Source organism: Dioscorea cayenensis, chromosome 5, assembly GCF_009730915.1.
Source record: "Dioscorea cayenensis subsp. rotundata cultivar TDr96_F1 chromosome 5, TDr96_F1_v2_PseudoChromosome.rev07_lg8_w22 25.fasta, whole genome shotgun sequence".
NCBI classification, from domain to species: Eukaryota; Viridiplantae; Streptophyta; class Magnoliopsida; order Dioscoreales; family Dioscoreaceae; genus Dioscorea; species Dioscorea cayenensis.
This window is the reverse complement of record NC_052475.1, coordinates 28,270,054-28,282,397: the sequence shown is the minus strand read 5'-3', so window position 1 is coordinate 28,282,397 and position 12,344 is coordinate 28,270,054. Positions and strand designations below refer to the sequence as shown.

General features: G+C 39.3%; 1 protein-coding gene across 1 annotated transcript; it reads left to right on the top strand.

Moving 5' to 3' along the window:
* Positions 1–1,012: 1,012 nt before the first annotated feature.
* LOC120260216 (anthocyanin 5-aromatic acyltransferase-like) lies at positions 1,013–10,555 on the top strand. Its single transcript, XM_039267657.1, has 5 exons — positions 1,013–1,068; positions 1,272–1,440; positions 1,826–2,221; positions 8,256–8,543; positions 9,796–10,555. Exons 1-5 carry the CDS (start codon positions 1,013–1,015, stop codon positions 10,480–10,482), a joined length of 1,596 nt encoding a protein of 531 aa, XP_039123591.1. The 3' UTR covers positions 10,483–10,555.
* The last annotated feature ends 1,789 nt before the right edge of the window (positions 10,556–12,344 follow it).

The following is a 12,344-nucleotide window of genomic DNA, read 5'->3' as shown; positions in this document are numbered from 1 at the left end:
GAGTTTGATAGAACCAAAGCTCTCCTTCGCCCACACCCGCAGATGGTCTCTAAGTCCTGCCAACTTTTTGGAGATCACGTAAGCTCCACAACCCACGGGTGTCATCTCTTTCCACCACTTCTGCACCATTTCCCGGAAACCCTCAACCGTATACCAAACTAACTCAAACTTGAAAGATCTCGGCGTCGAGAAATGTTCCCCCACTTCTAACCGGATAGGGACATGGTCTAAACCCAGCCTAGGAAGGCTTTTTTGCAGCATACGGGGAAACCGATCAGACCAGGGGCTATTCACCTGGAACCGATCCAACTTCACCCATATAGGGTCCCTTTGCCCATTCGTCCAAGTGTATCTCCTACCCACCGTCGGCGGCTCACATAAACGCAAGTCCCACATGAACCGGTTGGCAATGCGAATCTCCTGTAAATTAGGAGCCCCTGATGGTTTGTCCTCCGTGGTGAAGATGGCGTTGAAATCTCCACAAATAATCCAAGGAATCATCGGATCACCCCCGCAGCTCCGAAGTTCCTCCCAGAAAATCTGCTTGTGAGCTCTCGCTGTAGGACCATACACCGAAGTGCATCTCCAACTGAAGTTGTCACGCTTGTCGCGAAACTTCACAGTAATACTAAACGCCCCCACCTTATCTAACTTACCCACCATGATGGCACCATTCCACCTGATAATCATACCGCTGTCGTCCCCTTGGCTGGAGCAAATTCAAACTAGTCTATTCTAGCACCACCAATCTCCCTCCACATAATCTGGGAGACCGATTCCAATTTGGACTCTTGCAAACAACACACCTCGGCAAAGTGGAGAGTAAGAAAATCTTTAATAAGAAATTTTTTTGCGGGTCTCCCCAACCCTCTATCGTTTCAGATAATAATATTCGTGAACACTGACCCAAAACGCGGACCTCCACTGAGGTCTCCGCCCGACCTAGCCCCTGGGTAAAACGTGCTTTCTCTTCCGAGTTTTAATATTATATTTTTAAAAATTATTCATTTAAATGCGTGATATAGATTATAGACATTACTTATTAATATGGGCATCCTCCCGCAAAAAGTATTCATGAGTCATATTTTATTAAATATTTTGAATTAAAAAAAATACTCACGGGACTTTTTGCACAGAATAGAAATCAATTTTCTCATACCAGTTGCTACGTGGGACCTAATATACCAATATTAACTTACTAGTTGCCAAATGTATACCAAATTAGAGGGACTCTTGATACATGAATCTGCAAGATGTGCATGTTGATGCAGACATGCATTCAATTCAATTCTTGGCACTTGCACTGGCCCTGTAGGCCAATCTCCAGGCAAAATCGAGGAGGACGATCGGCAAGAAATTCACTTATTTGGTCACAACTTACTAGCAAGTGTTGGCTGGATTCAATTCTTGGCTGCAATTGTTTTGAGGAGCTTGTTGTTGGTACGGAAGTCAAGTGTCTGCCATCCACTAATCGTTTTCACGGAGACTGCATTGATGGTTGATTTGCGCAAAGGGATACTTGTCCACTTCGTAGATTCACATTGGGTGTTTGAAGATGAGGATTGAGTAAGAGTAGGATTCAAATTTAAAACTGTAATTGTACAAATTTTTGAAAACTAAATAGTTGCAGATAGTCTGTGAAAAATTATTTCCATCATGTGCAAAGGGTCCCATGTAATTGTTGTCGATGTTGTGTATTTAAAGGAAATAATTTTTAAAATCGTATAATATTAAAAAAAAAAAAGGAAAAGAAAAGAAAATAATAAGCGTCCTTATATCTTCGGAACATTATTAGAGAACTATTCATTTCGTTTTCTTTTCCCAGCTCAAGCATATGGCCTCAGTTCAAATCCACAACGTATCCCACATCACCATTTCCCCTTCACCGGCACATGGAAAGGACCCCCTCCTCCTCCTCCCGCTCTCCTTCTTCGACGCCATATGGATCACCTTACCACCCATCCAACGCCTCCTCCTCTTCCCCGGTGCCACCCCTGACCTCCATTCCCTCAAATCCTCCCTCTCCACCTCCCTCCCGCTGCTCTATTCACTAGCCGGTAAGCTCACCTACCTCCCCGCCACGGGCGACATCGCCGTGGCTTGTTCCCCAGATGATCACGTCACCTTCATCGAGGCCAAATCGGACGGTGACTTCATCCGTCTCGCTTCCGATGAGATCCACGACGTCGACTCGTTTCTTCGGCTCGTGCCGGAGCTGGATGTAGGAAATATACTACTGAATAGCATGCAAATACTATAAACAAGAGTTGTAAACCTATAATACAAAATCACAGTGATATAATAATTCAAAAAAATAATAGTTAGAAATTTCCGACTGGGGGTAGGCGTGCGGAAAGCACTTGCCTCTAACTGAATTGGCCTCCCTCGTGCAGGATTTTCTGGCCTCACTCCAAGCGCAGGATACACTAACCCGGGAAGGAAGAACTCTCGTAGCCTAGCACGTTTGGCGTCGAGATATCCCAAGCGCACCCACAAGGTTCAGGCAAAGAACCACAGAATGAGAACAGAATAATTGGGTTTTCCAGGCACGTAAAAAACACACCCGGTTCCAGGCACGCAAAAAAGCACACCCGGAAGAAAGAGAATATGAGAGAAGAAATAAGCAAGTGTGTGTTTTTGGTTCATGGTTTAGGCATGTATTTATAGCAATGAATTCTTTAGCAGACTCTCTCCACTAAGCGATGTGGGACTAAAGGTTTGAGTGTAAAAAACATGTGGGACCCACGGGACCCACATCCAACAATCCCCCACTACACTCATAACCTAAAGTACGACCAACAATGATAGCGGATGCAACAAAGATTTTTGGGAAGATAATCAATCAAAAATATATGATCAAAAAGAATAAGAGATGAATCGCTTTCGAACCTTGGGTTTTCACTGATCAAGCCAAGGTGTCTTTGAAGACTTGAACCTCAACTTTTCATTAGAGTTTCCAAGCGATAGAGACGATGAGTGAGCCGAGTTCTTGAACTACTAACTCCTTGAATCGAATTCAACTTTAATGATGATCTTGTGATTGCTCTTGGATAAAGCGGGGTTGGCGCGTTATTGGCCGTGCGCTCGATATCATTTCATGGAGATTATTAGAGAGTTAGCCCGTCGACTCTCATAGGCTATGACTTTGACGACTATCTCCAAATAGGTGAGATCTCCAGAGATATTTGTAGTGTAATATCTCGCTTAACCAGCATTTGATCTCATTAAGAGCTATGCTCGACCTTTTACACCACTACATGAGAGCACCGCGTCATAGGAATGGGGTTAAAAGTACATATCTCAAATATGCATCTGATTGCTCTCCCGAGTCAACCAATCAATAGCTTCCCTTGAACTTCTATCCACGGGATCTCCATTCAAAGTAGAGGGTCACTATTGTTATTAACCTTTATGGGCTTAGCCCCATTCCCCTCGACGCCTCGGCTATCATTTGTCTCGATAAGCCTTTAGTCATGCAATCTGCTAGATTTAGCTCTGACTTTATGTAATCAATGCTCACAACGTTGTGCTTCAGATGTCTCCAAACTGACTTGTGGCGGATCCGCATATGCCCATTCATTTTATCATTAGTACTTACGCGTTTGCAGTTCAATAGCGATTTAGAATCACAAATGTATAGCAATAGGGAGGCGTAGGAGAACACATAACGAGGAATCTCGAAAGTAAATTTCTAATCCACTCGACCTCATGACATGTAGAATCAAGCGCAATCAATTCGACTTCCATGGTGCTCCTAGCATTGAGCTTACGCTAGCGATTTCCATTGGATAGCTCCCCACCAAGTAAAAATACTTTTGCACGAGGGTTGATTTAAGATCTACCGAGTCAGATATCCAGTTGACATCTGTGTATCCCTCTACCACACTAGGGAATCCAGAGTACCTCAGTCCAAAAGTCATAGAACCTTTTAGGAATCGAGAACCCTCTCAAGAGCAAACCAATGTTCTTGATTTGGAGTTCTTGGTATATCTACTCGATCTAGATACGGAATACGCGATGTCGAGTCTAGTTACGTTCGATAGATACATCGGAGATCCTATGATCCGAGCATAGAGATCCCGATTTACTGAGTTCACCTTTGTTTTTTTCTTAAGGTGTACACTGGGGTCAAAAGGTGTAGCAACAGATTTGCAATCCGGATATCCAGTATTTCTCCAACACTTTCTCGATGTAATGAGATTGGGATAATGTGATGCCATATCTCGATCTCGTAAGCTTGATTCCTAGGATAACATTAGCTTCTCCTAGATCTTTCATATCAAACTTCTTTGCTCGAGAAAGTTCTTGACATCACGAGACAAGATTAAGATCGGAAGCAAAGATAAGCGGATCATCAACATACAAGCACACAATAACACATTTGCCATCTACTAATTTCATCGTAAACACACTGTCATAGTTGTTTTACAACAAATCCATAAGAGATGATTGTAGAGTCAAACTTGGCATGCCACTGCTTTGGGGCTTGCTTCAGTCCATAAAGAGATTTTACAAGTTTGCAGACCTTGTGCTCTTGTCCAGGAATAACAAAGCCTTCAGGTTGCTCCATGTAAATTTCTTCCTCTAAATCACCATTTAAAAGCAGTCTTTACATCCATTTGATGGATTTCAAGACCCGAAAGCGAGGCAAGTGCTATAAGGATCCTAATGGTGGTGGTGCGAGCAGCGGTGAGTAGGTGTCAAAGTAATCAAGTCCCTCTTTCGTTTGAACCCTTTTTGCAACTAACTCGGCCTTGAACTTTTCAATGGATCCATCGGGTCTCGACTTCTTCCCGAAGACCCATTTACATCAAAGGTTTACTCCCAAGAGGCGGGAAGTAAGTATCCGGTGTGGTTACTCATGATTGAGTGGTACTCATCATCTACAGCTTCTTTCCAAAAAACTGAATCAACAGAAGCCATAGCCTCTTGATAAGTGGTAGGAGTATCCTCAATCATGAAGGTGACAAAATCATCACCTAGGTTCCTTTCCACTCTACCTCTTTTGCTTCTTCTAGGTTCCTGTACAGGGATAGGAACTGATCCAGAAGTAGAGCTAGAGGTCAGAGGTACAGAAGGACTGGGATTGGAGGCTGATCTCAGAGGGAAGATGTTCTCAAAGTAGACAGCATCTCTAGCTTCAATGATAGTGTTTCTAGTTATTTCACTCACCTCTGAGTTAATAACTAGGAATCTTCCAACATTGCTATCTAGAGCATACCCTACAAACACTGCATCTAAGGTTTTAGGGCCTATCTTCCGGGTTCTAAGATCAGGGATCTTAACCTTAGCTAGACACCCCCACACTTTGAAGTAGTTGAGCTGTGGGGCTCTTCCTTTCCAAAGTTCATAGGGTGTTGTGCTACGGTCCTTAAAAGGAATCCTATTCAGGATAAAACAAGCTGAGAGCAAAGCCTCCCCCCACAAGTTCTCGGGATGCACTGGGAACTTAATAGCATGGCATTTACCATGTCCATCAATGTCCTGTTTTTTTCTTTCGAGAACCCCTTTGGACTCGGGGAGTGTAAGGAGCGAGTAAACTCATGCACAATCCCATTACGTTCACGGAATGAAGACATAGCATTAGAAGTATACTCTCCACCCTCTATCGGATCTAAGAACCTTAACGGTCTTGCCTAGGCGATTCTCGCCTTGACTTTGAAAAATCATGAACTTGCTAAGGGCTTCATCTTTGGATTTGATCAAATAGATATAGCAGAATCGGGAATGATCATCGATAAAGGTAATGAAATAACGGTTTCCCGCTCTGGTAGGAGGTCTACAAGAATCACAAATATCACTGTGGATCAAATCAAGAACTTCAGAATTACGGTGAATGCGAGGAAATGGTTTCTTGGGTAATTTGGCTTGAACACAGATTTGACATTTAGAAACTTGATCAATCTTGGATTTAGGAATCAGTTCAAGGTTCATCAACCTTCTAATGGATCCAAAGTTCACATGACCCAATCTTCCATGCCAAAGATCAGAAGATTCAATGTTCAAAATAACAGAAGAAGAGGAAGAAAGATAATCAGAACTTTCATTGATAGATAAATTAGAAGGTTCACATACATTGAGCTTGAACAGACCACCAGATACAAAACCTTTACCAATAAAAAGATTACTCCTGGAGATTACAAGACGGTTTGACTCAAGTACAATCTTATAACCAGACTGAATCAAAAGGGAACCACTGATAAGATTTTTTCTAATGTCGGGTACATGCTGAACGTCTAACAGAGTGAGAACTTTCCCAGATGTCATCTTCAAATCAATCCGTCCTCTCCCTAACACGTGTGCTACTGAGCCATTTCCAAGAGTTACACATCCTCCACTTGAGACCTGATAAGTGGAGAACCAGAAACGGTCAGCGCAAACATGGACGTTAGCACCAGAATCAAGGAACCACTCTAGGTTTTGACAAGTCAAATTGACAGAAGGAATGAAAGATACTGACCTAAAGAATGTCCCAGAGGAAGGTTCACCCATCTCAAGTACATTTACTTGCGGTTTGGGTGGACCGGAGTTTTTGCTGACAGGTTCAGTCTTACGGAAGAAGCAATCACGAGCAACATGGTTTGTCCTACCACAAACAAAACAATGTTTAGGACTTTTCTCATAAGGTTTAGAAGCAGAAGATTTGGGTTGCTGAGAGGTTTGAGAACGAGAATGGGTTGGCTTGCCCTTGGCCTTAAAGGATTTCCCTTTAGGGGAAAACTGACGACCTCTATCAGAAGAGTGGGTATTCCTAGAGCTTTTAGAGCTATTAGGGCTATCACTATGTTCAGTTAGATAAACCCGACCTTTATGAGGATCTACACCCCTTAGAGAAGATTCGGGTTGGCTTCCTCGATTCTAATGGTGTTGTAAACTCCTACAAGGTCCAAGGAATCAATCTTGTGTCTAAGTCCATTTGCAAAGCCCCGACCAAGAAGGTGGTAGCTTGTTCGGGAGAATGGACACAATGTGGCTCTCATTGTACGCGATGACCACACTTCTCTATGGCACTAAGGTAGTCCTGAAAGGTGTGAATCAGTTCTCCCATCTCTACTCCGTCTACCATCTTGTAGTTTTCAAACTCTATGCTCAGGTGGCTAATCCTAGTAGCATTATCGGGGCCATACTCCTTTTTCTAAGGCACTCCATATATCCTTAGCGATCTTATAATCAAAGTATTTGTCATAAAGAGCGATCGGAAAAGAATGCTAAGAATTCTATGGCGGCAGTGGAAATCGATCTCTTGAGGGAGTTTTACTAGGAGCTAAGGAGCTAGATGTTTGGTCTACGAGTTGAGATGGATAATCGGCAGAAAGTCCACTAGGATCAAGATCGGAGGAATCGAATCGGAGGATAGAGTAAGAGTCGTGGATACTCCTAAGGTGTACAACCAAAATTCGACTGATGTTTCCACCTCCTAAAGTTCACCTTCACAGTCAAACTTGACGAGGGTTTTACACAATGTCAGATTAGTGCATCCATGTGTGTGTAATGTACGTTAATCAAGTTCAAGGTCTACTAATGTGACACAAGCAAGTTTTAATGTGCAGAAGCAGAAATACAATACTGTAGAACTATATGTATAAGAATACGAGATACAGTATTATATGTATGAATATAGTATACAGGATATCTATGTATAAAGTACAGTCTATAGTATTATGCGTACAAAATATAATATCGCAGAATATGCTTATAAAATACAGAAATATATTTGCAGCTAAACAATTTATGTATAAGACCCAATTCAGCGTTAGAATGTAGGAAATATACTACTGAATAGCATGCAAATACTATAAACAAGAGTTGTAAACCTATAATACAAAATCACAGTGATATAATAATTCAAAAATAATAGTTAGAAATTTCCAGCCTGGGGTAGGCGTGCGGAAGCACTGCCCTCTACTCGAATTGGCCTCCTCGTGCAGGATTTTTACGGCCTCACTCCAGCGCGGGAGATACACTAACCCGGGAAGGAAGAACTCTCGTAGCCTAGCACGTTTGGCGTCGAGATATCCCAAGCGCACCCACAAGGTTCAGGCAAAGAACCACAGAATGAGAACAGAATAATTGGGTTTTCCAGGCACGTAAAAAGGCACACCCGGAAGAAAGAGAATATGAGAGAAGAAATAAGCAAGTGTGTGTTTTTGGTTCATGGTTTAGGCATGTATTTATAGCAATGAATTCTTTAGCAACTCTCTCCACTAGGCAATGTGGGACTAAAGGTTTGAGTGTAAAACATGTGGGACCCACAGGACCCACATCCAACACTGGACACTAGAGTTTTACCAGCGCCGGTCATGGCCGTTCAGGTGACGAAGTTTGAGAGCGGCGGCTTCGCTGTTGGAGTTGCGGTGCATCACTCGATGGTGGATGGCCGGGGCTTGTGGCAGTTCATCGAGGCCTGGGCCACGGCTTGCCGCGAGGCTGAGAAATCAGAGGTTTCAGCGGTGATTCACGATCGAACCGTGATCCGGCACCATCCGCGCGGTGATGAGATCGCCCGCCGGATCTTGAAAATGATGGCGCCGGAGCTTCCCATTGTAAGTCCAGTTTTTCTTTCTATTTATTTATTTATTTATTATTTTTAATTAACATGAATATTTAAATATATATTTAAAAATAAATAAATAAATAATGCATTTATTAAAAACTGAAAATTACAGTACAATTGATGACGGTCCAACTGAAAAAAGTACAAAGTTTTATGACAAGTTTTATTAGATTTTAAAATTTAAGTAAAAGTTTAAGAACATAAACGGTTTTTTATATTTAATTTTTTTAAAATAATTTATGGAAGGTATATTTAAAAAAAATTGTGATTTATAAATAGTGTTTGGATAGTGGGATAAAATATTCAATTGATGGGAGATATCCATAGATGAAATATCCATGGATGGGAATATCCATGTTTAAATGTTTGGTTAGAGGGATTTAATAGTAATGATAAAAATTGTTTGGTGTTTGGTTGGAGGGATAAGGATATGTAAATATTTGGATATCCATTTTTAAGTATGTATTTGATTTAAATAACGGATATTAATAGATAAATTTTTTATTTATTTAGCATGAAATATTTTTAATGGATTATTAATTAATAACATAATTAATGGAAACTATTATGAATAACTAGAAACTGTAGCGAATAATCGGAAACTATTATGAATAACCAAAAGGTTAAAAACTAATAATGTACTTTCAAATTATCACTAAAAAATATTTTAAATTGTTTAATTTAATTTAATTAATGGATGATATTTTTAATTTATTTAAATTTAAATATTTTAGAAAGTATTTAAATAACAGATAATTAATAAAAATATATTTTATTTATTTAGTTTAAATTATTTTAATGGATTATTAATGAATAACATATTTATTTATTATTTAACTTAATTTTTTAGTTGAAGTTAATTAGTTTAAAATATTTAGAGAGATGGAAATGGATGAGCGAAGGAGAGAGAGAAAGGGATGAGATGGTGGGATGAGAGTGGGACGTCACTCATCCCATTTTCAGGGATGGGGGACATTCCCATCCAGCCCCATCCAGCAAACCAAACGCTCGGATGGGGCTGTAGCCCTGGATATCCCATCTCTATCCTGGGATATCCAGGGTACCAAACACGGAATGACTCGTACATTGTCCACCTTTTTAATATATATATATATATATATTATTCTAAATCAAATTTCTTTTTCAGTATGTACGATTTTTCAAAGAAAAAAAAAAGAATAATATGAATATAATAAATTAGGAGAAATTAAGTTTTTTTGCATTAACTTTTTGTATTGAAGAATCTCTCGCTCAAACATAAAAACCAGATCATAAGTGAAAAGCTCAACATTGAAGAAGGACGATCAGAACTAATGAGAAGAACGTTCACAATTAGCCGGGATATGATCCAATCCATCAAACAACGAGCCAATGAAGTTGGCAACCTCCAACACTCAACATTCACAGTGCTCTCATCTCTCACTTGGATCAGCCTCATAAAAACCAAAACCATAGAGGACGCTAATGAGGAGACCATTCTAGGGTTCATCATGGACTGTAGGACTCGCCTCAACCCTCCACTGAAAGACAATTATTTGGGCAATTGCCTTAAGCTCTGCTGTGCAAAAGCCAAGGTCATGGAACTGGTTGGAAATGCGGGACTTTCAAAGGCTTGTACAAGGATCAAAGAACAAATAGATGAGAGTTCTAAGGACGTTTTGGGAGGGTGTGAAGATTGGGTGGGTGAGATCAAGAGAAATGCCAAGTCGGTAAATGTTCTTATAGCTGGGTCTTCGAGTTTTCGGGCCTATGAGATAGACTTTGGTGTAGGGTGCCCGAGTAGGACGGAGCTGGTTTCTATGAACCATGAAGGTCAAGTTGTGCTCGTCGGAGGGAGAAAGCAAGGAGAGATTCAGATGTCAGTGTGCCTCTCTACTTCTCATATGGAGGAATTCACCAAAGAGTTTTCAAGAGAACTCTGTGTTTGATTTGCTTTTAGTATTATTTTTTTAACTGTTGTTTTTATGTTGTTTTTGAGATTGTCGTATCTGAATCCACTTGTAGTGAATCTGTTGTGAGTTGTTATTCTTAAATCAATAGTGTTTGAGTGTTATATTTTTTAAAAAATGAATAAACTATATATATTAATTGATATAACATCGTAACAATATATATCTGTTGAGAAGTTGATTGAAGACAAGACCCGGATAGCCGGCATGGTGAGCAAGTAAGGTGTATGGAGGTGAGACAGGTCATGTGCGCTGGAGAGGAAGCAAATGGGCATGGCTTTGAGACACTGAGTATGAAGAACCACTCTGTTCAGTAAGCAGGGCATGGATGCTAAGTCGTATGAGTAGTTGAAGCATTTGAAACCTTTTGTGAATGTACTAATATTTATGTATCTCTGGGAGTGAGTGGGGAGCCAATGGTTAAGTGAGTCTAGATTATTTTTAGACCAATGGGAAGTTGTTTTGTTGTATCAACCAATGGGTGTTAAGTTTAGTGCTTTAGTTTTATATATATTTCCAGAAGCTAGTGGATGTATCGGATTGGCTGTGAAACTCTTCTGTCTCCCTGTTTTTTATCATTTGCCTTGACCTTTTGACTTCACGCAAAACAATACTGGGAAAACCTCCAAGCATATCATCGAACACCTTTGATCACACTCTTGGTCATCTCCCATATCACAACAATATCCACCACTAGAAGTGGGGGCAAAACAGAAAACTGAAAGGGAAACAAACGGCAAAACACCCAAATTAAGAAAGAGAAGGAAAGAAGAAGACCTCTAACTCACACACAGGTTGGGGTTAATATTGTATCTTTTCTTTCAACATTTTTTTTTTTAAATGATTTATCCATCATTTTAAATAAAACAAATTATAAAAAATTTCTAAAAGGAAGATAGACCATTCAATCTTTGAGTAAAAAAGGGGATGAAGTGTTTTCTTTACATAGGTAGTGATATAAGAGAGAACTTACCCTTTTCAAAAGAGAGAGAACTTAGTGCAGACGTTGTAATATGTATGACAACTTTATATTGCACATTATTTTTATTTTTATTTTTATTAAAATGAACAAACTATAATTTATTTAAGCATAAAAATAATTACAAGCAATAAAGCAGTCAAAGACATGATACCAAAAAACGTAATAAAACAGATGAATCAATTAATTTAACAGCTAATAAAACCAGACAATAACTTGATATCCATCAATGATTGATGTGAGGTTACAAAAATTAATATACAAATAATTTTAAAAAAGTGGTGACACTTAAAAATTAATTAATAAAGATGATTATCCGTTTTAGGTGCTAGTAGAGAGTATTGGCGGTTGAATAATTTAGCTTAATCTAAAATCAGACATCGTTTGTCCAAAATCTGCAGTGGTATGTGAGCTAAAATAGTCAAAGTTTATTTATTTGTTAAGACGGGCATCCTCCCATCTATTTTTTTTTTAATAAAATAGATAACCTTGAATTTGTCATCCCACCTATTCTTTTTGGCTCCTACACAAATATACAGAAGAGTATAATTTTTATTTGAAAATAATTTTTAGATCTTTCAAATATTAGTGTTGGTAGATGTCTAATGCATTGACATAAGTACTTTTGTAAAGACAGGTTGTGCACTGTGTGTATTGTTTTCTGCTGAAAATGCTATTATAATATTTTAATTATTTAAATATACTGTATTCTTTCATTAATGTTCATCTGTTATGGTAATACTTTGAAGCAAATGTTTAATATTAGAAAAGAATTATGATATCCTGATAGTTCTGATGGAAAATTTTACAATTGTTTAATAAATTTGTGATTGGTTTATTTTATTAAAAAAATTTGAATTAC